Genomic DNA, 28000 nt, shown 5'->3' with positions numbered 1-28000 from the left:
TGTGTGAAAGCAGGAAAGAGACTCAAAGCAAAGTGTGAGAAAGAATAAAGGTTTGTAACTGCATGCATTAATAGACATCTAACAACACACTAACAATTTCTATCTACTGTACAGCAAGAAGAAATACTAAGTCACAGCAAATGTACTTTACTGTAGACCAGGGCAGGGAACTAGGTCTAGCAATCTGGATCTCTGGCTTCCCCCATGCTACAGAGGAAAATTGAAGCCTTAAAAGGGTTTGAAGTTTCCACCAATCATCTGATCCATGCTGACTTCAAGCTCCACTTTCTGCAAGGGCCAGCTACACAGCTGATCCCAGCAACTTTGAAGTCATCACCTGTCAGCTCTGTTTTCTACTGATGCACTATTATCTACAAAATTCTCAATGGGGGGAACTCGGTAGCACAACCAACCCCAGCTGGCTTGCTCTCAGCAAGCTTCCCTTACCAAGGTGCAATCAGGAGTGCACAATTAAGGCTCCAGTTTGTGTGTTGGCAGTTTTGTGTCCATTTGGCCCTCACCAGACATCAGCCATGACATGAAGTGTCAGGGAAACAGCCTCACTGGCCAAATGAGGCCCTTGGTCAGCCTGATTTCCACATGTCTGTTGTAGACACTGAACGGTTACATTTTTCTTTTGGGAGCTGCATGACAGTTACAAGAGGCAGGAAGGTGAGGTAGTAAATAAAGCTGGGGAATTTTAAGAACAATTTACATTATCTTCAATATTGCACATAATTGCCCTTTGCAGTGCAGAAAGCCATATAAACTTGTCATGGTCCTCTGTAGAACAAATCATTTGACACCTGGGACTTTGCAGAAGAAAAGCATTCTTGATATCTGTAAAAATAAGAATATGATTTCTGAAAGATTATAAATGAGGACCAGTTTTCAAGCTAAGACGGGAGATCATGTAGCAATATGTGCAGTGGTGAAAGCTTGACTCATTTATGGTGTTCCATGCATTGCATTCCCTACAGAAAAGGTGATCTGTAAAGCAGGCCTTGTTACCATTCAGTAACACCTTTCTTATCCCACTACTCAATTAGTATTGCACTTTTCCTCAACCCTGGTTTTAGTCTGCATGCAGATACTGAAAAAGGGAAGTTTGTACAAAGTGGTTTGTTTTTCAAAGTGAATTATTAATTGACCAGCAAATGCATATTTCCACTGCAGCGAATAATGTGGAGATTTACAGCATTCTGTGTTAGAATTCTGACAGGCATTGTTATGTTGCCTGTGTTAACACAGTTTGTACTCTTGCATTGCCCTGAGTTCTTCTGATGGAAGGGTAATTCACCAGAGGCTCCTGGAGGACACAGAGCACCTTTGGAATGGAGACCCCTACTATAGTCCACAGGCAGAGCCATGCAAACTTCCTTCCTCCTGCAGGAGGAGCCAGCACCATCTCCCAGACCAACTGTACCAGAGAGCCGATAGCCAGGGTCTGTTCACTTACTAAGAAAAAAATTTAAGCCCCTAATCATTTTGCTAGCCCCTTCTGTCCTTTAAATATAGGGATTACTGGGGCAGCTCAGCATCCGTTAGAATGGCAATATCCTGTCCTTGCACAGAGTTTTGAGAAGTTTTCCCTGGAGCAGCAGCTTCCACAGATAATTGCTGATTTCAAGGCATTCAGAAAGGTTGTTGTCTATACTTGCTGGTATAATAGTTCTTTCCCCTTGGATCTAAGGATACCGAACAGGTATCTTTCCTAAACATGCATTCGGATTGTGGACCTCACCATGCAAAATTCTTAGGTATTTATTTTCTTTGTTTTAAAGTAAGCAAGCACTTGGAAAGCCTTAAGACAGTAATGGAGACTTTCCAGCAAAGGAATTCTGGAGCTTTCGTGGATCTCCTGGAAGCATATGGTATATTTTTTCCATCTCCAGAAGCTCTGCAGAAAACTGGGATGGGTTTCTGAGGGCAACTGTCATTAACACAAGCTCCTATTGCAGAATTCATCTGCCGTTAGGCAATCAGCTTTGGCAGAAAAAGTATCATCACATCTGCACTTGATTCACATTAACCTCTATTTCCCTAACTATTGCAACTGGTTTTAATTTTAACAGAAGCACAAGAATATCCAGGTGACCCTGCATTGCTAGCTAAGTATTTGGTATGAGGAGTCATTTTGTTAAAATTTTACAATTTTAATTGGAAATACTTTTTTTTAATATCCTGACAGATTTTGTGCCATGTTTATATCATTTTAGGGTAGGGGAAAACTCACATTTGGAATCTGGAATATCTTCAACCAGGAGTTGATGAAGTGTTACCACTGCCAAGAACTGGTGAGTAACATGTGAGATACGTTCAAATGGCTTGTAAGAGATGCTGCGCTGTGAGATAACAAGTATATCGTTGAAAAGGAAGAGGCTAATATCATGGGTGTGCTCATAGAGCCTGCCAAAATTGAAAACAAATGATTAGTCTTCCATGTTAGACTTCAGAAAAACTAAAACAGATATCAGCCAGTAGTATATTAAGCTTTTGAAAACATTTAACGGGGGGGGGGGGGAGGAGAGAAAAATCAGTAACCCTGTACTTGTTAAAGTGTAACTCTTAATTCAGTGTGCTTATTTTAGTCTCAAGCTCATTTTTCTGCTCATTTTTCAGTTTTAAGCATTAGAACTTGTCCTGCAGCACATTCCTGAAAGTAATGTAGGTGTGATTTAGTCTAAGGTAGGCGCATGGCTCTTTCTTAGGGGATCAACCAATAAGCCAGTGGCTAATAAAAATATATATATATTTTCTGTTAGAAGGAATGATCTCTGGGCCACTGATACAATTAAAGCAATAGCCAGAGGTAATTAGGAGGCATTAACCCCAGTGTGTCCAGTCCCACCCAAAAGCTTAGACTTGATTGCCGGTAAGTTCATCATTAGCACTCTTCATTTCTGAGGAAACAGTTCACCCAATTTTGTGCAAAGACAGGAAAGAAATCAATGCATCTAAGTGGTAGGTTGTAGAATTCATGTGCAAACAATTCATAAACATAACAGTCCTCAGCTACAAATAATAAACCCTGCAAAACAGATTTAGCAACCAGTCATTGAAAGGCATCCTTCATTTTGCTTCCTCTCCCCTCCTATTATTTTATCTGTCTTGTTTACCTGAACGACATATGGACTCTCTCTGAGCAGCAGTTTAGTTGGGCTACATCTTGCTTCGCAATTAGATACCTATTGGCTTTCAGTAACTTCTGTGGATTAAACATTAAAAGATTTAAAAATATTTAGATAAAGTTTGATTATTTCTGTTTAGTTGTCCTCGGTTGCTGATGTATGTTAAATCACACACTTCTGACTGTTAAATATCAGGAGGAAGGTTATACATCTCCATTTACCCCAGTGATGTCCTTTGTATCCACGAAGGCACACAGTTTCACAGACAAAAATTGCCTATGCAGCATATTCTACCTCTTAGAATCAGCTCTTCCCAAATGCATTTGAGTTCACTATGCTATAGCTGTGTGTTCTTTAATACTTACCTTGTGCTTCATTTTTGGGGAAACTACTACTTTTACTTTATTATTCATGAGCACAAGCTACTCCATGGCAAATTATTCTGCCTTTATCACACAAATACTGTACATGCATTTCCTCTATATCACACTTCATTTGTCTATACAAAGTACTTACAGGACATCCTTGGATGTGTCTTTGTGTAGTTAATATCTGATCATCTCTGCCAACGTTCAGTTTTAGCTAGAAATTTTGTATGGTAAACATAAGATGGGTTAGCTTCTCAAGGATGAGGATGAAAGGAGAGATCTTATCTGTAATGCTCTTATCCAAACATCCTTCAAGGGCGCTCCCATAGGTAGTTCCCCATTTGCAAAATGCCATCTCTGGTGAGATGTGTCTTGTCTTACTCATCATTAACTTTCTGGAGGAACTTTTTTTAAAAAATAAATGTTTACTCAGGCATTTGATGGCTGAAAGATGCTTTTCCCGGCAACCTTGAAGTAATTAATTGTGAGCGTGTATGGATGTTTTTAATTGTATTATTTATGATTTTGGTGTTTGCTGCCCTGAGCCTCTCTGGGAGGGAGGGCAGGATAAAAAAAACCCTCCAACATATCCTATCTTCCTGTTTGCAACATTTAAGGCGGAGAGAGAAAACTTATGTCCTCAAGACTCCCAACACCCAGCAGCTCCAGCAACATCTGGAGGAGCCACAAGTTCCCCATCTATGCCTGCTGCCTTCATTAAATACCTTTAGGTGCCAGATGAAAGAAATTCTCTATAAACAGGCCTTGGGCTGAATTCTATGGCCTTTTAAATGTGTTTGTGGGAGGGGGTTATTGGTTTGTTTTGGTTCTTGTTTTATTATGTATTTTGTGTTCTCATTTTGTATTTTTATGTTGTGAACTTCCCTGTGATATTTGGATAAGGGGTGGTATAATAATAATAATCATCATCATCATCGTCATCATCATAATCCAAAATCATAACTTGAATTATGTTGGCTCTCCCCAATCACGGCTATCCCATGAGAGCGCTTGCTACTGAGTGTCTTAGTGATCCCTGCAAGATCGTCACGCTAAAACAAATGTAGTAGACAAACCTGATCTAAGTAATCCTTGAACTGTTTCATTTGCTTAATTGCAGGAGTCAGCTCTTCACGGTCAGTGTGTTCTGGAGGAGTGTGAAGCCTCAGAGCATACAGGAGCATGATGTACTCTTCAATCCTCTTAGATGGGCACAACAGAAATTCTTGGAGGCTACGTGTTACATAGATGCACTTAATCCACGCTTTAATTAGAAAAGTAGCAGAACTGCATTGCATGCCGCAAGACCAACAAAGGTATGTCAAGCCGTATCTTAGGGGCCTAGTGTAGCAAGTAAGACATCGGTTCTGTGGGCAGGAGGTTCACAAGTCCAGGAAGTAGGCAGTTTGCCTGTTCTCAGTGAGGTTGCACTCTTTTTGAAGGGACAGGTATGTTGAAGAAATGGGTGGCAGGGAACCCTTAGGCCAAGGGGTAAAATGCAGCCCTCTAGCCCTCCCTATCAGGCACTCTAAACTCTTCTCAGGCCATATCCCTCATGCGCCCTGCTTCACACCCTCAATGTTTTTGCCTGGCTGGAATTTACCTTTGAACTCAGATAATGCCTCTTTGCTTGTCTAGATGAAGAATAGAGACAAGTGTGTACATAGTAACTAGCCTACTGCACATAGGTAAAATGTACATGTGCTGCTCTGGCCATTTTTGCCTCTAGCATATACAAATCGCCAGAAGTTTTTGAACCCATGCTTTGGCAGTGTCCTCCTTCCTATTTTAAACCACAAGACTTTACCTTCTCATAGTAGTAGCAACAGTCTTGTCATGTCTCTTCAGAAAGGCACGAAATACTGGAATAGTCTCCCTGCACTGTGAAAGCAAAAGGTTTTGGCCGTCAGTGTGATGTGATAACCAAACTATGGACCAAACAGCAGCATTTCCATGACCCAGTTCTGTGGGCTGCTATGGCACACCTTGTCCTTTGCCTCCAGCACTGAGGCAGACTTGAACCTTAGACTGACTCCGGCTCACAGTGGTGCCAGCATCTGGCAAGTAGCTGCTCAGTAAATATAGGCGGCCCAAGGACATTTTGGTAAGGCTGTGAAGCCGCAGACACCTCTTGTGCTTTGGGGTTTAGTCAATGTTAGTTTTACACACCGTAGACCCACTGAGATGAATGTCCATTAGGCAGGTTAGAATGTAGTTGGATACAACACTTAGTTTCCCTGTCAATACTGAAAATTGAGGCTGGCGAAGCTCTTTCCCACAATGCACCTTGAACTGTAGTGACACAAATCCTCAGGAGGATAGGGCTCTGAGATGCCAGATTGACAAGGCTGAGTGGGAAGGGAACTTCCAAATTACATGCTTTGTGCACAGATTACGGGGCTATTGCACTCCAGTACTGTATTTCCAACCCCATAACAGTATATCATACAGTAGAAGAACACAGCCTAGGATCATCAAGGAAATTGCATCATGTTAAGACTATCTACAGGGCATGGTGGGCAGAAAGCAGTGAAACAAACAGGCATGTAATCCAGTTTGCATAAGGTAACTTTATTATTTTCCTGATTGTATCTAATTTTTAATTATGGAAAATATACCAATTAATATAATAATAAGTACTAAAATCACAATAAAACAGGAATTACTCAAAATTCAGATCTCATTAATTTCTAATAATCAAACATTCTTATAACCGATTGATTACTTGCTTACAGATCTAAGCTTTACTTTTTCCTTTAACAGAATATAGCACAAATATACTTTTCCAAAGATATTTAAATGCACTTTAATATTTAGTTACTACTTGTTGGGAGATATGTTAGCATGGGAGGTTTTTTTTTTTAAGTTACAGTGGAAGGAGTGTCTGACTTAGAGTCATGAGAGTTTGGTGTGTTCTTACCGTGTCTATAGTTTTCAGAATTACTGCATAATTGTTGTAGAAGTTTGTGTATGTTTGAAGTTGCTGGCAAAATTGAATGAACAGGTCTCCAAATTTTTGGGCTGGGTTCCATTCATTAAGTCTTTGTGTTAACTCATCTGAAAACCACCTGTGTGAAACAGACAGAAGGGTGTTTCTCTCTTCCTATCAGGTTCCAGGCAAGTTCCAACAGATAGTGATGATGACAACATGTTTTCCTGCAAGCCGAGCGACGTAAATATCAAGGCTGCAAAGTTACTGTGAAGTTATGCTGTTGTCTGGTCCACCCTAGGCATCCGGCATGAATAACTTACTATATAGGTATGTTCTGTGGTAAGCTGGCCAGCCATAACATCTTCCACCCCCAAGCACTGAGAAGAATTTCAGCAGACAATCAGAAATATGGGGAACAAGGTAAATGAATAGGATTTACATCACCACTTTACAAAACTACGAAGCTCTTTTAAAAGCTAAATTCTATGCATGTATACTTAAGCATTCATTCCAATGTTTTAAATGGTGTGTTGCCCCAGGTAAGTGTGTAGGATCGCTTCCTGACCTCCCAAGTGGTTACAATCAGATCTTGTTGGCCTAAAGTCTCATCATACCCTGCCTGGGGTTAATGAAAATTAGAATCCAGCAAGAAAGACATGGAAAGCATAAGGGTCTTTACTCCCTCGGTTATATCAATACTGTCACATGTGGTGGCGCCATTTAGTCACTTCTGATAATATTTCTGTGTACAGTTCTGTGTCTGATTTTTGGGGAGCCTTCTGCATTAAATCAGCTGTAATAAACACACGTCCTCCTGTAAACCCTCAACACATTTGATAATTTGCCTAACCAGCCATTTGTTAAGTCTTTAAATGTTCCAGGCAGACGCCTCTAGGAAATAAGTTACATCATATGTATAAACTGAGTCCTTGCCAATAGAAACTTGTCTTTAAGGGTGCAATTTTCCACTGGGCCACGGGAAGCTCAATCAAGGAGATGCCAGTACAACGGGGACACGTGAGGTTGTTCTCATACTATCTTAGCAATGTTCTCATACTGTCTTATGCCTACAGCCATGTCCATCCTACAGATCCAAAGGTGGCTTACTGGGGTCTCTCCAGATGTGGCTGGAGTACAATTACCACCAGAGGTGCCACCGTCTCTGGAGGATTGACGGGACCAGACACGATGTCCTGACATTACACGGGGGGGCCCTCTGAACATTGGGGGGGGACACAGTGCCTCAGCCCCCAGGAGCTGGAACCCTTGATTACCACCATCCCTGACAACTGGCCATGGTGGTGGAAGTTGGACTCTATCAACATCATCAGTTGGTTAGGGAGTGGTGCTGATAATGCTAAGGTTGCTGGTCTCATTCCCATACGGCAGAGGTTTTCAACCTTTTTGAGTCCACAGCTCCTTTGACCAACTACATTCTTTCTGTGGCACCCCTGTGGGGCTCAGCAGCCCAGTTATGTCACCCTTGCCTGCAGAGCTGGCAGCCTCTCACCCTTTTTCAAACACCCTCCCTTGTGGAGTGTTTCCTCGGCCTCCTCTCTTCTCCCCTCTCCTTGGGAATCCTCTGGGCAGCTGCTGCTGCTGCTGCTGCCCCTGGTCTCTGAGCGCCCCCCCGCCCCCAAAGAGAGGGGCCTGGGAAGCAGCCCCTGGCCAGCCCTAGAGACACCATTCGCCTGGGGAGCTTGTAGCAAAGGCTGCTGCAACAAACAGCTATACAAGCCTTTGGGAGGAAGAGACTTGAGAAGGCATCAGAGGGAGGGAGGGAAGGAAAGAAAGGGACAGAGGCCAGTGTTGCCCACAGCACCCCTGGGCCCTGACCATAATTCAAGGCACCCCAGGGTGCTACAGCAAATGGGACAACTGCATATTCCTGCATTGCAGAGGGTTGGATTAGTTGATCCTCAGGGTCCCCAATTCTATAATCATCTGAAGAGACCACAGGTCCCCCAGTCTTGGCTTTCTCTCTCTTTTTTTTGGTATAAAGTTTTTTATTACTGTTTCATTTTATAATGTATACAAAACAGACATAATAATAACCACAGACAAAAATTCACAGCTGAAAATAGACATGTAGAATGAGTAGTTTGCACACAGCTAAAATACCGAAGTCCAAGTAAAGACTGTCAACTTTATCAGATCATCAAGTATAGTTCCAGATTTGCGAAGCTTATGATGACCCCAGTCTTGTTTTTAGCTAAATAACATTAGTTCCTGTACTGAATGAAGCTCACAGCTTCCCATGGCTGCTTTTCTCTTGTTGATAATAATGAAATTCTGCTAAATGTGTCTACAAGTATGTCTGGTCACAGGTATATTAAATGATCCATGTCTAATATTTTCAGAAATATTGCATCCCAAATCCCAAGCACATCTACTCTGTTTAGAATTCAAGCCTTAAGTGTTGGGATTATTATTTTTTAAGAATCTAAATGTGCTTCAGAACAGTCAGTGAAACTTACCTATTCAGTTGTAGGATGTTCAAGATATCAGAGAAGATGGTCTGAACATTGGTATAGCTTAGGATGACTCGATGCGAGGCCAGTGCTGCCTTTAGCGGTTTAACATAAACATCTCGTACAATTTCCAGCATGTTCACATAGTTCCTCTCACTTAAGAGAAGTTCTCTGGCAAAGCTTTTGCGCTTCTCTGCTGTCTCTTTATCAGGTTTGCTGGTCTGAAAGCCCAAGATAAATGAGAAACAAATCAGTAACACTTTTTAAGGGGGTTTTCTTTTGTTTCAGTAACTGGGATATGATCTGGGTATATTTAAAAGCTTTTGATTATAATTTTCTAAAGGGTCCCAGTTTGTTATTAAGGTAAGCTAAATATCTAAATAAGCAAGCAGAAAGGAAGACCATAAAGGTTTGTGTTACCTGAAAAGCTTCTTAGTCTGTAGCGCTATAACCATTCACCTGGAAACAAGCCCCATGAACTCAATGCAGCTTACTTCTAAGTAATGTATAAGACTGTGCTGTTACTTTGTTCTCACAGGTAATATCATTAAATCATCTTATGCTGCTACATAGATTTATTCTGAGAATATATCCAAGATGAAGCTATTCTCAAACAGATTAAGAAATACACTTGCTTTATAGCTGTAGAAACAGGCTTCATTTGTATTGCATCAGCTAAACAGCAGCCATTGCAGCTGTAAGTTTTCTGTACTCAAAAGTGTATATACATCACTCATCATCACGTTACCAACTAGAGCACAGAACCTAAGAGGGAACACTTTTTAAAAAATATAAAAGTATACACAGTCTTTCTCCCAGTCGTGAGATATGAGGGAGTTAATAACATATATTAAAAGAAAACATAGAAAAAAGCGCTATGAACTTCATTGCACACGTGAACTCAAACTACTTTGTATGCATTGCTTCACTTAACTTAGAGCAAGCTGTTCAATCCTGTCCAAGAATAGTGTTAAAAAAAAACCCGAAAAAGTACTAGAACAACTATAGAAGTTGCCCAATGCTAACAAGCGGCTCTTTTGTACCTTAACAGAAACACCAAGGCTTGCTTCTGGATTGCTTTCAGTTGTCAGAACCCGGCTTTTGAGTTCTTCCTTTTTATTATATTTCTTCATCAGGAAGCGTGATAGAAATTCAAAAGGGTTTTCCTAAGAAATCATAAAAGGTTTACGTTTGGCAGTATGCATGCCACCCCTTTCCCAAGCATAGTCAACGGCCATATCAGCTAATAAGAGATATACTGTAGTCCGTATATCACTTTTAAATTAAATTAGATTTGCACAGTCCCATAGCAATAAATGGAGGCTGCACAGCAACAATATTTCATGGCCTGGTCTGATAAAGCAGCCTCCTGTGCTTCAGTTAATAGTTAAGACGCTCTTTCAGTTCAGGAAGCACAGGCTGAGTGCCCCAAAATGGAAAGGAAAAACAGACACGCACAACATCCACAGCTATCTTTCAACAATAAGTTCAGTTCAACCCCACGCCCCACAAAATTTTAAAGAAATTCTAAAATGCCCCAAGAAAGAAGCAGAAAATTGAAACTCGCTTCTGCAGGTGAATGAAAGTTTTGAGAAACTGAAGGCCAGTTTTCAGCACAGCTGATAAAAGTTTTTAAAAAGAGGAGAACTCTTATCCATGAGCCTGCCAATTAGGGTCTTGGCAATGAGAATATTCTCTGCTCCCACCAATGTTACAGTCCATTAAACTGGCTTAAATATAGCACAATAGCCTCTGGAATGGGAACAGATTTTAAGCAAGCTTCAAAACTGAGGGCATAACCATTATACTTAAATAAAATAAGCTTAGCTTACATCGTTTCCTCTTGAGAGTTCAACTAATCCTTCAACCAAAACCTCGGCTATTCTTTGCTTTTCTTGAACATCTGACCAGCTCACAGCATCAAACATAATTTGACCTGCACATAAATAGTTACACATTAGTCGCTTTTAAGATGCAACAGACTTGCCATTAAAGATGGAGTCAATTTTATTTCATCTATTTATTTTGGACAGCAAAGGGGGATCCACAGCAAACTAGATCATCTGATGAGGTGTAGCATGCAACTGACAGCAAGGCCGACACAATCGCTCTGGCTAATCATCAGCTCACTCCTCAAATGCATTATGACATTGGTGTTGCAGCTGATCATATGCTAGCCAGAGCTTTCCAACCTAATTGCTGGTGGATCCCACCATGAAGTGATGCTAACCTTTCTTAGGTGAAATTAATTATCTTTCACCTTAGTACCAAAGGAAGGAATATGACTACATCCAGCTTTAATTGCACTTGTCAATCAAGTAGCAGGACTAGGCCAGGACCTTCAAGAACATACAAGACTTAAAATCCACAAACTTCAGGAACATCCAGTGTAGTCAGGCAAATTATGCTGCTGTGCAGTCCTATATACAAGTAGGGGTCAATGACACAGTAAGTACACAAACTTACTTCAGCAAACAAGCCATGTGTCTTTATGCAGCAGAGGAAAAACACTGGATTGCTTTCGTCCTCAAACAGATTACACTTAAACCCTGCTGCTAAGGAGGGACATCTCTCATAATTTCTCATTAATCTATTTGACCAACGAGCATATTTAGGAATGCAAGCAAGGTAACAAGAAACCTAAACATTTTGGCCACCTTACTGACTCCACCTGATTATGTATATGATACTGTATTTTGGTAAAAAAAAAAGAAGAAGAAGAAGACAGCATATGTGGATTAGTATCTTTGAGCAAAAGGGTTTTTTCCATCCTCTTGAGTGGGAATTACAGCCAAACACATAAGATGCATTTTAGGCTTAAGCATCTCACTTATAAGCAGTGCACACAGGCACAAGTTTCCTCTGAACAGAGGAAAATATATCATCCATGCTGTCCATGATCTAGGCTAACCACAAATACAAGCTCATTGTTCATGATTGGGACTTGACTGAATGGGACTACCATGAAAATTACATAGATGCTCTTCATACTTTGCTGTGTGCACATGAATTCTGTACTTGATAACAGAACATCAAATAAGAATTGAGCCATACATATATCATGGAACAAGAAGTGATCCTCAACAGTCTCATAAAAATGCTGAATTTCAGATGCATGGTATAACCCTTTGCAATAATTCTTATAGTTCTAATTTAAAAGTTACTTTGAAGGCAACAGAGAGAGAAGTTACCAAGAATCTTGCCAGTCATGTTCTTCTGCAAATCACAAAAATAGGGTCTCAGGTTTTTCCTGACAGCCTTCAGTGCATCTTCCAGCAATTCTGTGAATCTTAGCCACAATTGCAGTTTTGCTTCAGTGAAGTAGATGGATGGGGGAGGAGGAGTATCTTTCTGGTTTCCCAACCACTCACTGAGAACTACCGGTATAATGACACAGCAAGTTATTCCCCATTCTTTAGGTTACTCTGCCACAGATTTCATATTTTTTTTTCACTGGCAGGGGAGTATAATGAGAACACAATTAGCCTCAGGATAAAACCAGCTGTGTTAATGATACTCAACTGGACTTTTAAATCCCACAGATTTGTACAAACTAGAGCAGGGGCAGCCAGCATGGTGCCATCCAGATGTTGTAAAGACTCCAACCCACATTGGCACTAGTCAGCATAGCCAATGGGATGGCAGAAGCTGGAGTCCAGCAAAATCTGGAGGGCACCAAATTGCCTATCTCTTAGAGGAATAGATTAGCCAATACGCCTGCTTTTTGTGAGCACAATGTATTTATCCAACATATTTAAGAAAATAAAGGTAAATGTAAAGGTACCCCTGACCATTAGGTCCAGTCGCGGATGACTCTGGGGTTACGGCGCTCATCTTGCTTTACTGGCCGAGGGAGCCGGCATTTGTCTGCAGACAGCTTCTGGGTCATGTGGCCAGCATGACTAAGCCGCTTCTGGCGAACCAGAGCAGCGCACGGAAACGCCGTTTATTTAAGAAAATAAACAGTTGCTAATTGTGTTTGAAAATCACACCAATGCTGCATATTCATTAAAATGGTGGCCCGATGTCCCTTCTCTTCAGTCTCCACTAAATCAGCTGTTGAGATACTCACCACTATAAATACAGTACTTGGCCAAGTGTGTAAATAGAGTTTTACCAAATAGATGGGAGAGATACGCAGCCATTCCTTTTATATGCAGCATTTTAATTATAATATAATGTATGCTTTACACACACAAGTTATTTTTGAAATGCCATTACTTAAGCAATTTTAATGTCCTCCTTTAAATGTGTGTTGTGTGTGTTTCTGTGTCTGTGTCTGTGTCTGTGTCTGTGTCTGTGTCTGTGTCTGTGTCCCTGATATCATGTAAGGGAGATGTGGTGGTGAGTATTTACAACCATAGGCTAAATATATACGAGTTTGCCTTCTGCCAAGTCAGAGCATAGGTGCATTTAGCCCTGCCATGCCTTATAGTGATTTACCCACAATGTGCAAGCTCTCAGTGGCCCACCCTCCTAAAACCAAGGCAACATTGCTACTTGCAATAATCTGTGGCGTTGGAGATTACAAATGCATTTAAAAGTTTGTCCATCCTAGCTTGTGATGGGATGCCAGCATTTCTGCTACAGCCTCTGCTTGTGGCCAAGTGACCACAGGGGGGATAGGATTGGCCCTAACATATCTAAAATATGCATTGAAATCAGATACGTTATGCAAACTCTGCGTATGTTTAGTATTTTTCACTTACTGTGTTGATATGATCCGGTTGCTATTCCTGCAGGAGTTCGGAAAAACAGTCCAGTTAGATGAGACAGCTGGGAAAGGACCTCCATTCCTGCCTCTGCAAAATTATATATTTCATATTGGTCATGTAATATTCAAACATTTTAAAACTGCTTTTTAGCTCCAACCAGCATCCCAGGGTGGTTTACAACAGTAAACTTCAATATATTTAACAATGAAGATTTGGATGTTGACTTCACCTTCTGCAGATAGAAAACCTCCTGCCCACTGAAGGCTTCTATTCTATTGCAGCCATCCCTATGTCAGAAAAGGGAGGCGATTTTCACAAGTGCTTCTATCCCAGCCCCACAACTCAAAGCACAATCCCCCATCCCTCAACAATGCAGGAGATGTCAGTGATTGCTGCAGAGAGCATGGGGAAATCGGCAAAAGTCACCTCCTTCATCTGCCAGTGGAAGCAAAGTCTGCATCCAACCCACAGATTATATAAAACAGCATAAAACAATTTTTTTTAAAAATGAAACATGTTAGCCATCCAGAGAGAAAATGACCTGATCTAACCTTCCTTGGCAATTATACACCACCAACATATAAAACATTATAGGTTTTTACTAGTCCAGTGGCCATGAACATCTAAACTTTGTTAAAATCTCTACTTAGTTATCAGTCAGTAGTCAATAAGTTGATTGTTAAAACTTACTCCAATATAGCTACATTGCCTGGTTGAAGAAGTGAGGCAAGATAGATTATTCATTGACCATTTACAATTTTTTTTTTAAACTACCGGTAATCCTCTAACACTGCTGCTATTACATTCAGGACATTATTTCTTCAAGTAAAATGGAGAACTGGGTTGCTGCCCCACTCCCCACTGGGAGATACACTTAAGGGACCTTGGGATGCTATTTCAAGGTCTTGCCCAGCTTAGGAGATGACACACCAGTAACACACCCAAATATATCAGTTTGCATCATGGTGGACAGGAGGTTCCTGCCACTCCCGTCTATGTTATTCCATTACACAAGCTGGGAAGGTATCAGCCTGCATTTAGGCCAGCCAATGACTAGATTCTCACCCAGTGTCAAACTTTCTGAGCTGTAACCAAGAAATACTTCAGCCATTTTAACTGCCAATTAATCCTACACATAGTTCTTGCTCCTACTCTGTGTGGTGGCAACAAATAACGCTGTGGCCACTAAATGAGTATAATTATATGGATGTCAGAGAATGGGACGGGGCCAATGTAAATGTTCAGTGGATCATCTTCTTCCCCTTGCTTCAGAACTACTAACCAAAACCCCACAGCTGAGTGGACAATAAAGGCTCTTTCCCATACCCTCCAACATTTCTCCAGTGAAAATAGGGACGTCCTATTCCATAATAATATTTCTAGTATTTATACCCTGCCCATCTGACTGGGTTGTCCCAGCCACTCTGGGTGGCTTCCAACATATTTGAAAACATAATAAAACATTAAACATTAAGAAACCTGCCTATACAGGCAGATGGCTCAGGGGTCTGAAAAATCCATACCCTCCCACATTTACCTGATGAAAGTAAGGACTTCCTACCATACCATTCAACATTTATCCAATGAAAATAGGAACATCCTAAGGAAAGGTGGGACATTCCAGGATGAAATCAGAAACTGGGATGGCTTCTGTAAATCCAAGACTGCCCCTGGAAAATAGGGACACTTGGAGGGTTTGTCTTTCCCCCATAAGTTATAGGCAATTTCTCCATCAGGGAAAGCTGCTTTTAGAAATCCCAAGAGGGAGAAGAAAGACAATGCTTCAGATCTACACATAAATGCCAAATTCAGTGTTATACTGGTGCACTGAGAATGTCCTGACAGCATGAGCATGCGGGTATGCTGGCTTAAGTGATTGTGAACATATTTCCAGTTTTCCCAAATGACCTAAAATTTGTAGACTGCATTTGAAGGAGGGGGAGATTCTGTTATTTAATGCAAGTTAACATTCTCATCCCAGAAAGTACTAGGCACGTAAGCCTGCTAAAACAGCTCTATGCAACTCTAGATTCACCACTTGAGATCCTGGTATCTCAGATACAGACAGGAAACTAGGAGTAGATGAGTGTTTACATAAGGTGGCAGCTTCCTCAATAGTTTTGCAACAATCAATGGATGTTTTAAAGCCAGTTTGCTTTTGCTATTGGAGTAGATTTTTCATAAGCAACATAGAAGGACCAACCATTGCTGCCAACTGACCTGAAGCTGCCAGAGGGACAAAGATGTCTATATAACCACCTTCCTGATGCATCACACAGCTTCTTAACTTTACCCAAAATTCTTTCACCTCAGGTTTAAGAAGGTTCTTGGTACTGACGCTACAGCCTTAAAGAAATTAAATAAGTCAGCAAAGCAAACTATCCATTAGGATTTTTTTAAACACATCTATAATGTAATGTTATATATATCATACAAAACTTATTTCACCCTTTTTGTTCACTTTAATGCACCTGCTAAAAACTTTTTTAGCCTATGTGGTCATATAAATCAGTCATGTATATTTTTAAATTCTGTTGAATTGCATTTTATTGGTATTTTACTGTTTTATGTACACCACATAAGGCTTGCTGTTTTGATTAAGTGGTTTGTTTTTTAAAATAAATAAATAGCATACCAATAGTATGAACAAATACCTCATATCATACATAAATACATCGTAGATCATGCCATAAACAGTAAATATTACCTAATAATGAGGCACCAACCTTTTTGCAAGTTGGATAAGCTGTTGTGGGCACCACACACACAAATAGCAATGTGCTTGTATTCTATTGGTTACAACACAATGCTTCTTGCAAGCCTAATTTCAGTGGGGGGAGGGAGCCCTGAAGATACCAACCAATGAAGACCTCTGTGGGAAGATCTGTGCCAATGGGCAGTGTGTTGACAAGCCTTATATATAACCAATAAATAGAAAAGCAGCAAAGCGTATAGATGACAACCGTATTCCTTTAAGGACATCTTATTAAATGTATGCATTGGTAAAATATTGGACTGGAGGGCATTTGCAGGGGTGAAGTGCCAGTATTAATCATGTGAACCATTCAGACTTCTCCTTTAACAGTTGTATTTCATATAGCACTAGCCACCTTCTCTCTGAAGGAACTATATTCTGCGAAAATCATTCTGCACATTCAGAACAATGTGCAGGTCAGACTTTCTTCACTGACTGCAACATTTCTCAAAGCATGATCCTGCTGCCAAAGGCTTATTAAAGGAAAGGAAACTTGCCAATTTCATTAATTTTCTCAATGCATATCGCCAAATGTGATATGCTCAGTTCAAGTGTTTAACTGCTTTAAGTGAATCCAACCTTGAAGCAGGTTAATCCCTCTGGAGTCTCCATCAGCAATAATCCCAATACTCTTTGTCGTTTGGCCATCCAAGGCCTTTCCTACATAATAAAGGAGGCTTTCCAATGTTGTGCCACTATGATCATATACTACAGGAATCACTCCAGGCTTAATACTGTCCACAATCATCTAAAAAATAATAAAGAAACACAATACTGAATAGAAAAGTAGCAGAAAAAGTGACAAACATGGATGGAAATTGGTCTTTGAGAATGATATGGTACTGGGCTATTATTGCATTAAAGGTAAAGGGACCCCTGACCATTAGGTCCAGTCGTGTCCGACTCTGGGGTTGCGGCGCTCATCTCGCGTTACTGGCCGAGGGAGCCGGCGTACAGCTTCTGGGTCATGTGGCCAGTATGACTAAGCCGCTTCTGGCAAACCAGAGCAGTGCACAGAAACACTTGCATTATGCTAAGTTTAAAAAACCCTTTTCTATTGTGTTATTATTTTTTAACTAAGTGTTAATTTAAATGCTATTCAAAATATTATTCAGATTTTATGAATTGTTCAAAACTATTGTTTTACAAAGTCCTAACTTCACTTGTTGTAAATAAGACAATGAGAATACCTCATAAGCAGGAACATGGGATGATATCAAGATAAGACGTAGCTGAGGGGAATGTGTTTCTTTAGGGTTCTTTTGTAAAACAGTCCGATGAAGTCTGTGAGGTAAGACAGGATCAAAGCAGCTGCCAGCAGCGTTCTTTCTATAAGAATACAAGTTAAACTTAAGGTTAAAGTGACATAAAGGATTACTTGTTTTTAATGACAAATACACAGAATGAATACATGAGATTACATATGCTAGACAGCCATGCAGACTGGTTGCAGAGGGAATAAGAAGGCACAAAGACCCATTGCCACCCTACATTTTAACTGAAGGACCATAACACACACACATTTTGGGGTCTGGCCTTCCTCAAATGTCTTGCTTACAATTGTCTCTCAAATGTAAACAGTCAAAAATTCACCAATACACCTCTATCCAGGCAAGACAAAAAATATATGCATTTAGTTCGCATTTTGGGTTGCACTAATAGCTAGTTGCTGAATTAATTTGTGCCACATGATTGGGACTTTTATATTCTTAACATGTGATATCCCCCTTTTAAACATTTTTCTTTATTCAGTTTCAATATGAACATAGATACCGATTATGTGATGTTATTTTAAAAAATTGTGTCTTAAGACAGATATTCTGAAATCTTGAATCCTGCTTACCTTTTTGGAAGTGTCTCAGCTTCCAGACCAACGCATGGCACAGATTTAGCTTCTGCAGAAATATGTTTGAAAAGCATTTCTTTCGGGGAAGGCATTCCATTCTAAAATCATTGAGAGAAAATATTAAATGAGAAAGAGTAGGTGGTGGTGGTACCTAGTTTAAGCATCAGGCTTCCATCCTCCATCATGGGTGATGAACATTCTGTTTATCAGGTACCTCCCCATTCTTTCTGCCAGTTCAGATCCCATCAGTGTCCATGAGAAGCTGGGATTCTCTCCTCACCCCAAGTGCATCAATTTATACTTAAAAACTGCAATTGGATCTTTCTGCGTCTTCTTTTTCAAGTACATGCAGCCGCAGAGGGATGCCAATTGGATCAACAATTATTCTCTTTTTTTCGATAATTTTTATTGATTTTAAATAAAACACAAGCATAAATATAGCATAACACAAACATAAATATAACATAACACAAAAAAATCCAAACTAGTCGACTTCTCTTCTTCCATATTATGTCTTCCTTACATCATTCTTATATTTCACACAATTAATTCATTTCATCACATTCTAAATTCATTTTTCTCTAACATTTTAACAAAAATATTATCTGTCATCTTAATTTTATTCATTCTATCGTAACTGTTCTTTCACCCTATGAGATCAACATCATTCTTTTACGATTTACACACCTTGTCTAGATATTCTATAAACCTTCCCCATTCGTTACTAAATGTTTCATCTCCCTGTTGTCTGACTCTCATTGTCATTCTTGCAATTTCCATATATTCCGTATTTTTTTGTTGCCATTGCTGCACCGTTGGTATTGTCTTTTGTTTCCAGACCTGTGCCAGCAAGAGTCTCGCCCCATTCGTGGCGTACATAAAAAAATTTTGGTCGCACTTCCTTATTTCAGTTCCTACTATTCCTAGCAGGAATGCCTCCGGTTTTTTCTTAAACGTATATCTAAATATTTTTTTTCAATTTGTGGATCAACAATTATTCTCAGCAACATTGAACCTAGTTTTGGTGTTTTTATTGGGGACTCCCTTTTCCAACTCTGCAGTCAAGCTTGAAACTGACTGAGGAGATTCACGAAAGTTAGTTTCTCTTGGTCTAACCAGCCAGGATTGCTAAGAGGTTGGAAAAAATCAAATAAGTATATATTATAATTTCGCCCTGACTGCGGTGTCTGTAGTCATATCAATCACTGAATCACAGAATTCCATGATTCTCTCATAGAACTGAATAAGAGGCCTTGTTAAAAGAAAAAAACAAAAAAACCCATGCTAAACTGGGTTCCTCAAAGCTGTAATTTGAATAGGATATCAAGCAGTGCTTTGTGTCATGGTAGTCACAAAGGGGGAAATAACGTGAAATATTTACAGTCTCCAATTTATCGGGGAAGTGGGATTGGAATTTAATTGAAACAAAATTTTAAAAAATCCTTCCAGTAGCACCTTAGAGACCAACTACCGTAAGTTTGTTATTGGTATGAGCTTTCGTGTGCATGCACACTTCTTCAGATACCATGCACACGAAAGCTCATACCAATAACAAACTTAGTTGGTCTTTAAGGTGCTACTGGAAGGAATTTTTTTTATTTTGTTTCGACTACGGCAGACCAACACGGCTACCTACCTGTAACTGGAATTTAATTGCGAGACAACTTTTTTTTTAATCATACGTTCTAGATTTGCAACCTTTAAATATACATATTAGAGATACTGCCATGTTTTCCCAATTGAAAATTAAAAGGAAGGAAATTCTGCTTCTCAGATTCCAGGTGCTAACTTTGTAAAGAAGAAAAGATACTTTGTAGAAGCTCAGGTTTTTTTTGGGGGGGGGGGTTGTTGCTGGGCAAGATGCTATTACTGGTCTGCCCTCCTTTTGTCAGCCCACATCTTTCCTGCTGCCTGGACTCTTCCTCTGGGTTAGATCAGCACGGATTCCTCCCAAAGGGAGGAAGGGCAAATGAAGCAGAGGCACTCTTCCTTGTGCTGCTCACTCAATGAGGGCAGATAAACAGGCAGTGTCATCAAGGAGGAAGAGCAGGAGGTCTGGGGTTTGGCTGTTGCCTCCACCACTGGCCTTCCTGAAATGCATTCTTTACATATTCAAGCACTGAGCTTCATTCATGAGAACTGACAGAGACAAGACTCAAGTCAGGTCTCACTGAAATATAAAACAAAAATAGCAACGCATGATGGAACAATAAATACCTTCATTAAAAACATTGCTGCTGCTGATCTAACTCGGTCATGGACAGTCTGGGGCAACTTTGGTTGAAATCCAGATTTGTAAAATCCCGAGTTCCAAGGTGGACGAGCTTTGATTAATTCCTCTGGGAAAGACCATTGGACAATGCTGTTTAATCCCAGGTGTTTCAAAAGGCACAGAATATTCTGAAAGCTCCCTGTGTACATTTTCCCCAATTACTGGGTGATTTCAGTTGGTTTGAAAACAAGTTTTTATGTAGCTGGGTATAGATTGTAGCTATGCTAACCTGAGTTGCTGCACACATTACAGACCCGCACAGAAGGTATGTACATATTTGAATCTATGTTACAACCTCATGTCACAAGCACATGCTTCATATACCTGTAGCCTATTTGCATGTCAGAAAACCACATCTAACAAAACCAAAATCCCACATGTTCTCATATTTAATTTTCATATGAAAAGTATAACAAATGAAGCAAACTATTTATTAAATTATTCCTTTTTTTACTGTAATTGCTCCGACCATTTGCTTCTGCAGGGGTAAACCACTATTTAAACATTGCTTAGAAGGAACACCATTGTGGTACAGGTACACCATTAAAAACTATGGGATGTAGCCAACAGTTGCATGAGTGGAAAGCAGCTTTTGGAAGTCAAGAGGACCTGCTAAACATTGTAGGTCTGCAGAACAATTGTCCAAAACTGGATGGAGAAATATCACAGCAGAAGCTTTTCAGATGAATGGGGGTTGCCACTCATGCAACCATTGGATGTTACTCTAAAGGACAATCTAACACCATCTACCCTGCAAGTCCCATTGAAGAAAATGAGAACTGGTTGAGAATACAGTATACCCACGCTCTTGTGCACAAACCTTATTCATCACTGCGGTGCTCAGCATTGTGCTCTAACTTTCTTAGCACTTTGCTGCATGCGTCAAGAAACAAGATCCATCACACAACCATACATTCACTGCGTTCCTGTGTAATATATTATTTTGCTAGCTTGCTTTGTTTTTTGTTTTTTTTTAATTAGTCCTTGGAGGGTAGATTTATGATGCAATCTTTTTCATGTCTACTCAGAAGTAAGTCCCATTAACTGAATCAAGTCACAATTTCATCCAACTTACTTTTGCATACAGTCAATCTCTCTCTCATAATTTTCCGCAGACATCTTTCACGTAGTTTTTCTTTTTGGTCTTCATTTTCTGGTTTAGGTTCATTCAGTGCTCCATAAGACCCAGCAACCTCCCTCGGAGTTAAGTAATCCAGGTCAGTTGCACAAGCAATATAATATTGTTTCCAAGCACTATACTCGTTTTTTTCAGGAAAGTATGGTAGAAACCATCCAAACATAATGCATTTCGGCATCCACAGACAATCCTTTGAGTAGAGAAGTAAAAAAACAGAGGGTTGTTTTCCAAAGGAAAATGTTGTTTAAACATCCAAGAATCTTAAAGTGTGGCTTATTTAAAAGTGTGTTAAATCCACTTTTCAGAGCGCACAGCCCCCGCAAGGTGATTTTCAATATTAAAATACTCTCACATACAAAAAAAAGAGAGAAGCAGCTGAATATTTTTTTTTCAAGTAAGTACAATTCAGCCAAATGCTACCTTGACTAAGCACATCTTCAGAGTTTATTCTGAAGTCCAGGATCATACAGAGAAGTCCTAACTTTCCAGGGACTACACCATGTAGGGAGCCTACATGAGAAGAAGCAGGATCCCCAAGTGGGGCAATTTCCAAACTTGCAGAGGGCAACAATGAGAGGGGTCAGAGATCTAGCATGCTCATCCCCACAGGCCTCCCTCACACGTGCAATATTCCAGATATCCTAAATGCACAAAGAGGACTATAGTATTCTTGCACCCAACGTAAAATGTAGTTTTGGCTCTGTTGAAAATCATATATACAATGGATAAGGGCCACATTCCCTTCTGTGCAACTGTTTGGTGGCCACATGGAAGAGGGCAGAGCAATGGATGTAAATGTTATCTTTGTACAGTAGACTAGTTTCTCCAAACACTTCTCTATCCTTGAAGCAAGAAAAAGGCATTCGCATAGGTTAAGGACGCATCATAGCCAGGCAAAAAACAGGGAAAGAGGATGCAAAAGGGATGGCCCTGGAAGAGAGAGCGTGGCCAGACAGCAGAGTACATGTATGGTGAGAGTCCCAGGCTTGGGGAGTCACATTTGGCCACCAGGCCTGAGGTTCCCCCCAGTTGAGATATAGACCCAAAGCTTACCTGTTCACTTAAAAACTTCCAATGCCAGCTGACTTGGGCCGCTGCACAAAGGTCCTTAGCGTTGAGAAAGGAGAATATGTACAAAGATATGAATCGTGGCAGTACAGTGGTGAAGTCCACTTTGGTCACTGGGATATTCTCTATAAACCATCTTTCAGCAAACCTGTGAAACAGGACAAGCTTAGGTGGGTGGTTATTGATACCCTCTGCTAAGGTTCTGATTACCACCTTTCAGGAACTATGGAAAGATCCTGAATAATTATTGCCAGAAGACTCAGAAGAGTATAAACGTGATATTGGCCGTGCTTGCATGGCACAGCAAGCCAAATTAAGCCAGACAACATCATAAGGCAAAGCAAATTTGTGGGCCAAGGAGGAAAAAGATAAAGGAGGAACAAAGCAGCTACAAGCTCCTCTTCAGGAAACTATATTACAGTGGTCCCAGTAAGTCATAGTTTGGCTTACCGCGTCATGCACACTGGGATTTGGACTGGATTCTGATGTTGGGTGAAACTGTGGTTTTCAGTAAGAAGACATAGCAGTGTCTGAACTTCCAGACATAACAGGCAAAGCATAGTTTTAAGTTCTCTTGTCTGCTCAGCACTTAGTTTCATAAGTTGCTTCCCATCTCTACAATGCTGCAGCCTCTTGAGGCAGAGCCATCACCCTAACTGTGGTTTGTCAATGGTCTCTGAACTGACACAACACCAATCCACAGTTAGCACAAACTATAATTTACAAACTAACTTCAACACAGTGGTTTCAGGTTTTGTTTTGTCATCTACAAATAAACCATGGATTGTGGGCAAGTTTGGGTTAAGACATAAAAGCAAACTACGGTTTGCAGTTATGTCTCAACCCAGTCATTGCGGGTCACTGCAAAAACTGTAGGTATTTATGACACATAACACCCCACTGTTCCCTTGAGAAGCTCAAAGCAGCTTCACTACATGCTTGTGGCTTTCTAAATTTAAGGCTGCTTCACAAGTTACAAATTCACAGATGGCCATTTCTAGAAGAATTAGCAATACTATACGAAGCTTCATGGTCAAAGCCAAATGCGAGCTTTGCACTCCTGCTTATTCTAATCTTATATAGAGGAGGGATTTCTAGCCCTCCAGATGATGCTGAACTACAAACTCACATCATCCCTTATTATTGATGTTGCTTGGCTGAGGCTGATAGGAGTTGGAGTAAAGTTTTCCCAGCCCAGTCTTAGCAGCAGTTTTTCTATCTTGCAGAAAGAAAAGAAAAAAGTCCCATGTACTGGCCATCGTTATATCTTAATTCTCGTATTTTACTGGCCATGTGAGAGAGACAGATTTCTCAAAGCATTAACAGAAATAAATAGGCATTTTGCATTGTTTAAGAAGGCTGCTATGCTTTATTGAAAAATTGTTATAAACACAAAAGTTCTTCTTTGTCAAAATGTGTTTCACCAGGCAGTTTTGCTGTTGTAATACATAGGCCTTAATTTTAAGTACCCATCTTGCAAGAACACAATGTGGTCTCAGCTTCTGCATCTAGATGTGTATGGATAAGTGTTTCGCTTTCTGTGAACACCGGACAATGATGGCATTGGAGTCAGCCTGGCTTGAGTTAAAGATCCGTTTTGCCGGAGGTGTTCTGTGCAGCCTATTTTTTCTTTTCACAAAATGCAGCCTGGGAAACAACTTGTGGCTCACTTACTTCAGTTGTGACTTATTGCACTTGATCAATATGCCATGGAGAAACTGCTTGCGCTGCTTGTCCGTCCACAGGTCAAACCAGTGACTTATAAGTCTGACTCTTTCCTGAAAGAGCTGGGGGGGGGGAATCAATCACAGGTTTCTCTCAAAGGGCAGCTCCCACCATCACACTTAAATATACACAGTGTTTTCCCTGGCACTCATCTTTCACACCCTGACATATCTGAAGAAGTGTGCATGCTCACGAAAGCTCATACCAAGAACAAACTTAGTTGGTCTCTAAGGTGCTACTGGAAGGAATTTTTTTATTTTGTTTTGACCCTGACATAAAGTCATCTTTTGTAAACTTCCCTTTCAGTGGGGATTTCTAGGAAGTGCAATTCTGTGGCAGGAAAGCACCATTATGAAATCCCATCAGTGGTACTGTCTCATTGCTTCGAATCCAATGAGCATTCAGTCTCTTTTCTGAGGGAAGAAGAATGAGCCCCATCTAATTTGGACATTAAACAGCTTTCCTTTGAGAGTGTGCCTACAACTGCCACAAGGACACACAAAAAAAGAGAAAATCAAATAGGCCTTTGTGTGGAGGTGGTTGGGGGACTGGTGCAGTTCCCAAAACAGGACCCTCTTTCCCCCAAAAAAGGAATGTATGAAATAAGGTACCAGAAGATACATATTGAGGCATCTTAAACACTGGCATATTTATTACTACATACCTGTAATCTGTCACGGACTACTACTACTAATTTATTATTTATACCCCACACATCTGACTGGGTTTCCTCAGCCACTCTGGGCAGCATCCAACAAAAACACAGCAAAACATAAAACACTTAAAACTTCCCAAATCAGGGCTGCCTTCAGATGTCTTTTCAGTTTTATATCCTTGATATCTGAGGGAGGGTGCCACTACCAAAAAGGCCCTCTGCCTGGTTCCCTGTAACCTCACTTCTTGCAGTGAGGGAACCAGAAGACAACCCTCGGAGCTGGATCTCAGTGTCTGGGCTGAACGATGGGGGTGGAGACGCTCCTTCAGGTATACTGGGCCGAGGCAGTTAAGGGCTTTAAAAGTCAGCACCAACACTCTGAACTGTGCTCAGAAATGTATTGGGAGCCAATGTAGTTCTTTAAGGTCTCTTGAGCATGTGCTGCTTCAAAACGTTTAGCCAACCACAACAAAAAACGTTTTGGGAACTCTCAGCATTTTCAGTTTCATATTTTAAAATCACTTCCCATTGTTTTTGCTCACTTCCTAAACAAGATCTGTCACCAATTGTCAGCCTAGCCTACCTCGCATGGTTGTTGTGGCAACTGGCTAAAATGTTTTAAAATGTTTTAAATGGTTCTAATTTTGGTTCCTCTGTTTCATTTTTGTTGGGTTGGTGTTGGTTAAATGTTTAGTTGGGGTTGGTGGTTACTTTGGGTATAACTGTAAACTGTTTATTATTGTTATTATTGTTGTTATTGGTTTTATTGATTTATCAGTTTTTTTGTTGCTTGTACAGGATATCTTGTTTTTTAATGTTTGATGTTTTGTTGTAAGCCGCCCAGAGTGGCTGGGGAAACCCAGACAGATGGGTGGGATATAAATTAAAAATATATAAATCAAAAGTTGTTGTTGTTGTGAAGAGACAGGAGGCAGCATAAAATGGCTGCAAAACGGGACTTAGTATTTCTATCCCCTTTAAAGGTGTTAAAGAACATGTAAAAACCTGTAGTTGGCAGGACTTTGTTTCTCTGTGGGTGTGGGGGTTACTATTTGGACCCATTCTGAGACACAAAGAGTGAAACACTGGGTGGAAAGGAAAGAGCCGAGGACTTGCATCCAAGAGAGGTTTCTGGCAAATCCTAATCCTAATAATAATAATAATAATAATAATAATAATAATAATATATTATTTATACCCCGCCCATCTGGCTGGGTTTCCCCAGCCACTCTGGGCGGCTTCCAACAGAATATTAAAATACAATAGTCTATTAAACATTAAAAGCTTCCCTAAACAGGGCTGCCTTCAGATGTCTTCTAAAAGTCTGGTAGTTGTTTTTCTCTTTGACATCTGGTGGGAGGGCGTTCCACAGGGCGGGTGCCACTACCAAGAAGGCCCTCTGCCTGGTTCCCTGTAAATTGGCTTCTCGCAGTGAGGGAACTGCCATAAGGCCCTCGGCAATGGACCTCAGTGTCTGGGCAGAACAATGGGGGTGGAGACGCTCCTTCAGGTATTCTGGACCGAGGCCATTTAGGGCTTTAAAGGTCAGCACTGACACTTTGAATTGTGCTTGGAAACGTACTGGGAGCCAATGTAGGTCATTCAAGACCAGTGATATGTGGTCTCGGTGGCCGCTCCCAGTTACCAGTCTAGCTGCTGCATTCTGGATTAGTTGTAGTTTTTCGGTCACCTTCAAAGGTAGCCCCACATAGAGCACATTGCAGTAATCCAAGCGAGAGATAACTAGAGCATGCACCACTCTAGCGAGACAGTCTGTGGGCAGGTAGGGTCTCAGCCTGCGTACCAGATGGAGTTGATAAACAGCTTCCCTGGACACAGAATTAACCTGCGCCTCCATGGACAGCTGGGAGTCCAAAATGACTCCCAGGCTGTGCACCTGGTCCTTCAGGGGCACAGTTACTCCATTCAGGACCAGGGAGTCCTTCACACGTACCCGCCTCCTGTCCCCCAAAAACAGTACTTCTGTCAGGATTCAACCTCAATCTGTTAGCCGCCATCCATCCTCCAACCGCCTCCTTCCGTGTTTGCACTGTACAGGCTAAGTGGGGGGCTATTTGGTGCAGCCCATTCACCTATGAGGACATCACTGATGGAAGTTCCAATAGAAATGTCTGAGCAGATGAGGCTGCTGTAGAGACTTAACTTGCACCTGTTGGGACCTTTTTTCACTGTGGGCGGGTGTCCGTGGGAAAGGCCTTTATTTCTTTTATTTGTCCTCAGTAACAATTACAGCAAGTAGATTATAAGTTACGATGTAGATACCACTTTTCAAGGATGCCTCAGATAGTCCTGACCTGCAGCGGGCATCATTGTTGGCATTTCATAACTTAGCAAGTGCTGTGATATTGCACTCAGTGAGTGGGGATAGGTTTTGGCAAGGCCAAGCGATAGGGATTAGTAGTCAGAGCTCCTGTCACTCCAGAATTCGAAGGCAACAGCTGGCAGGCACACCTATACAGCAATGACATCAAAATATATCTGAAAACATGTAAGTCCTTCCTACTCAAATTATGAAAGTATGAATCAATATCAAGGGTGTGTGTGTGTGTGTGTGTGTGTGTGTGTGTGTGTAAGGTTTAGGAGTTCAATGAAGGCTGAAAGCATGATGATTAAATGAATTATCTGTGTGACGCAACTCACCTGATTGTTAAGAGATTTGTTTTCAATAGGTGTCCAAGTACTGAACCGTGTCTTCAAAATTTCTGTAGTCTGATTTTGATCCAGGCTCTTTGTGCCTCCTGCAAGCAACCCTAAGCTTTCCAAATGCCATTCTTTAACACTGTGTGACGCGTGTATTGTGTCAGCTGTGGTCATTGTAGATCTTCCGTGGCTAATAGCGCTGCAGCTACACGCTTCGTACAGACATGCTTAAAGGCCTAGAAATAGAAGAGACACTCTTCTTC

The 28000-nt window shown here is 40.8% G+C and overlaps 1 protein-coding gene across 1 annotated transcript; it reads right to left on the bottom strand.

Moving 5' to 3' along the window:
* Nucleotide 1: 1 nt before the first annotated feature.
* Nucleotides 2–27996, bottom strand: ECT2L (epithelial cell transforming 2 like). Its single transcript, XM_033145421.1, has 21 exons — nt 27738–27996; nt 24371–24483; nt 22682–22844; nt 21566–21818; nt 20415–20557; nt 18216–18316; nt 17563–17701; nt 16952–17120; nt 15838–15963; nt 13612–13704; nt 12094–12279; nt 10735–10838; nt 9946–10068; nt 8909–9123; nt 6420–6567; nt 5307–5380; nt 4576–4732; nt 3648–3713; nt 3120–3208; nt 2237–2409; nt 2–840 (listed from the first exon to the last, which is right to left on the bottom strand). The coding sequence occupies exons 1-21, from the start codon at nt 27909–27911 to the stop codon at nt 701–703; spliced, it is 2949 nt and encodes a 982-aa protein (XP_033001312.1). The 5' UTR covers nt 27912–27996; the 3' UTR covers nt 2–700.
* Nucleotides 27997–28000: the final 4 nt, after the last annotated feature.

This window comes from Lacerta agilis, chromosome 3 (assembly GCF_009819535.1).
Source record: "Lacerta agilis isolate rLacAgi1 chromosome 3, rLacAgi1.pri, whole genome shotgun sequence".
Classification (NCBI taxonomy): domain Eukaryota; kingdom Metazoa; phylum Chordata; class Lepidosauria; order Squamata; family Lacertidae; genus Lacerta; species Lacerta agilis.
The sequence above is the reverse complement of the archived record's forward strand: the minus strand, read 5'-3'. Positions and strand labels throughout refer to the sequence as shown.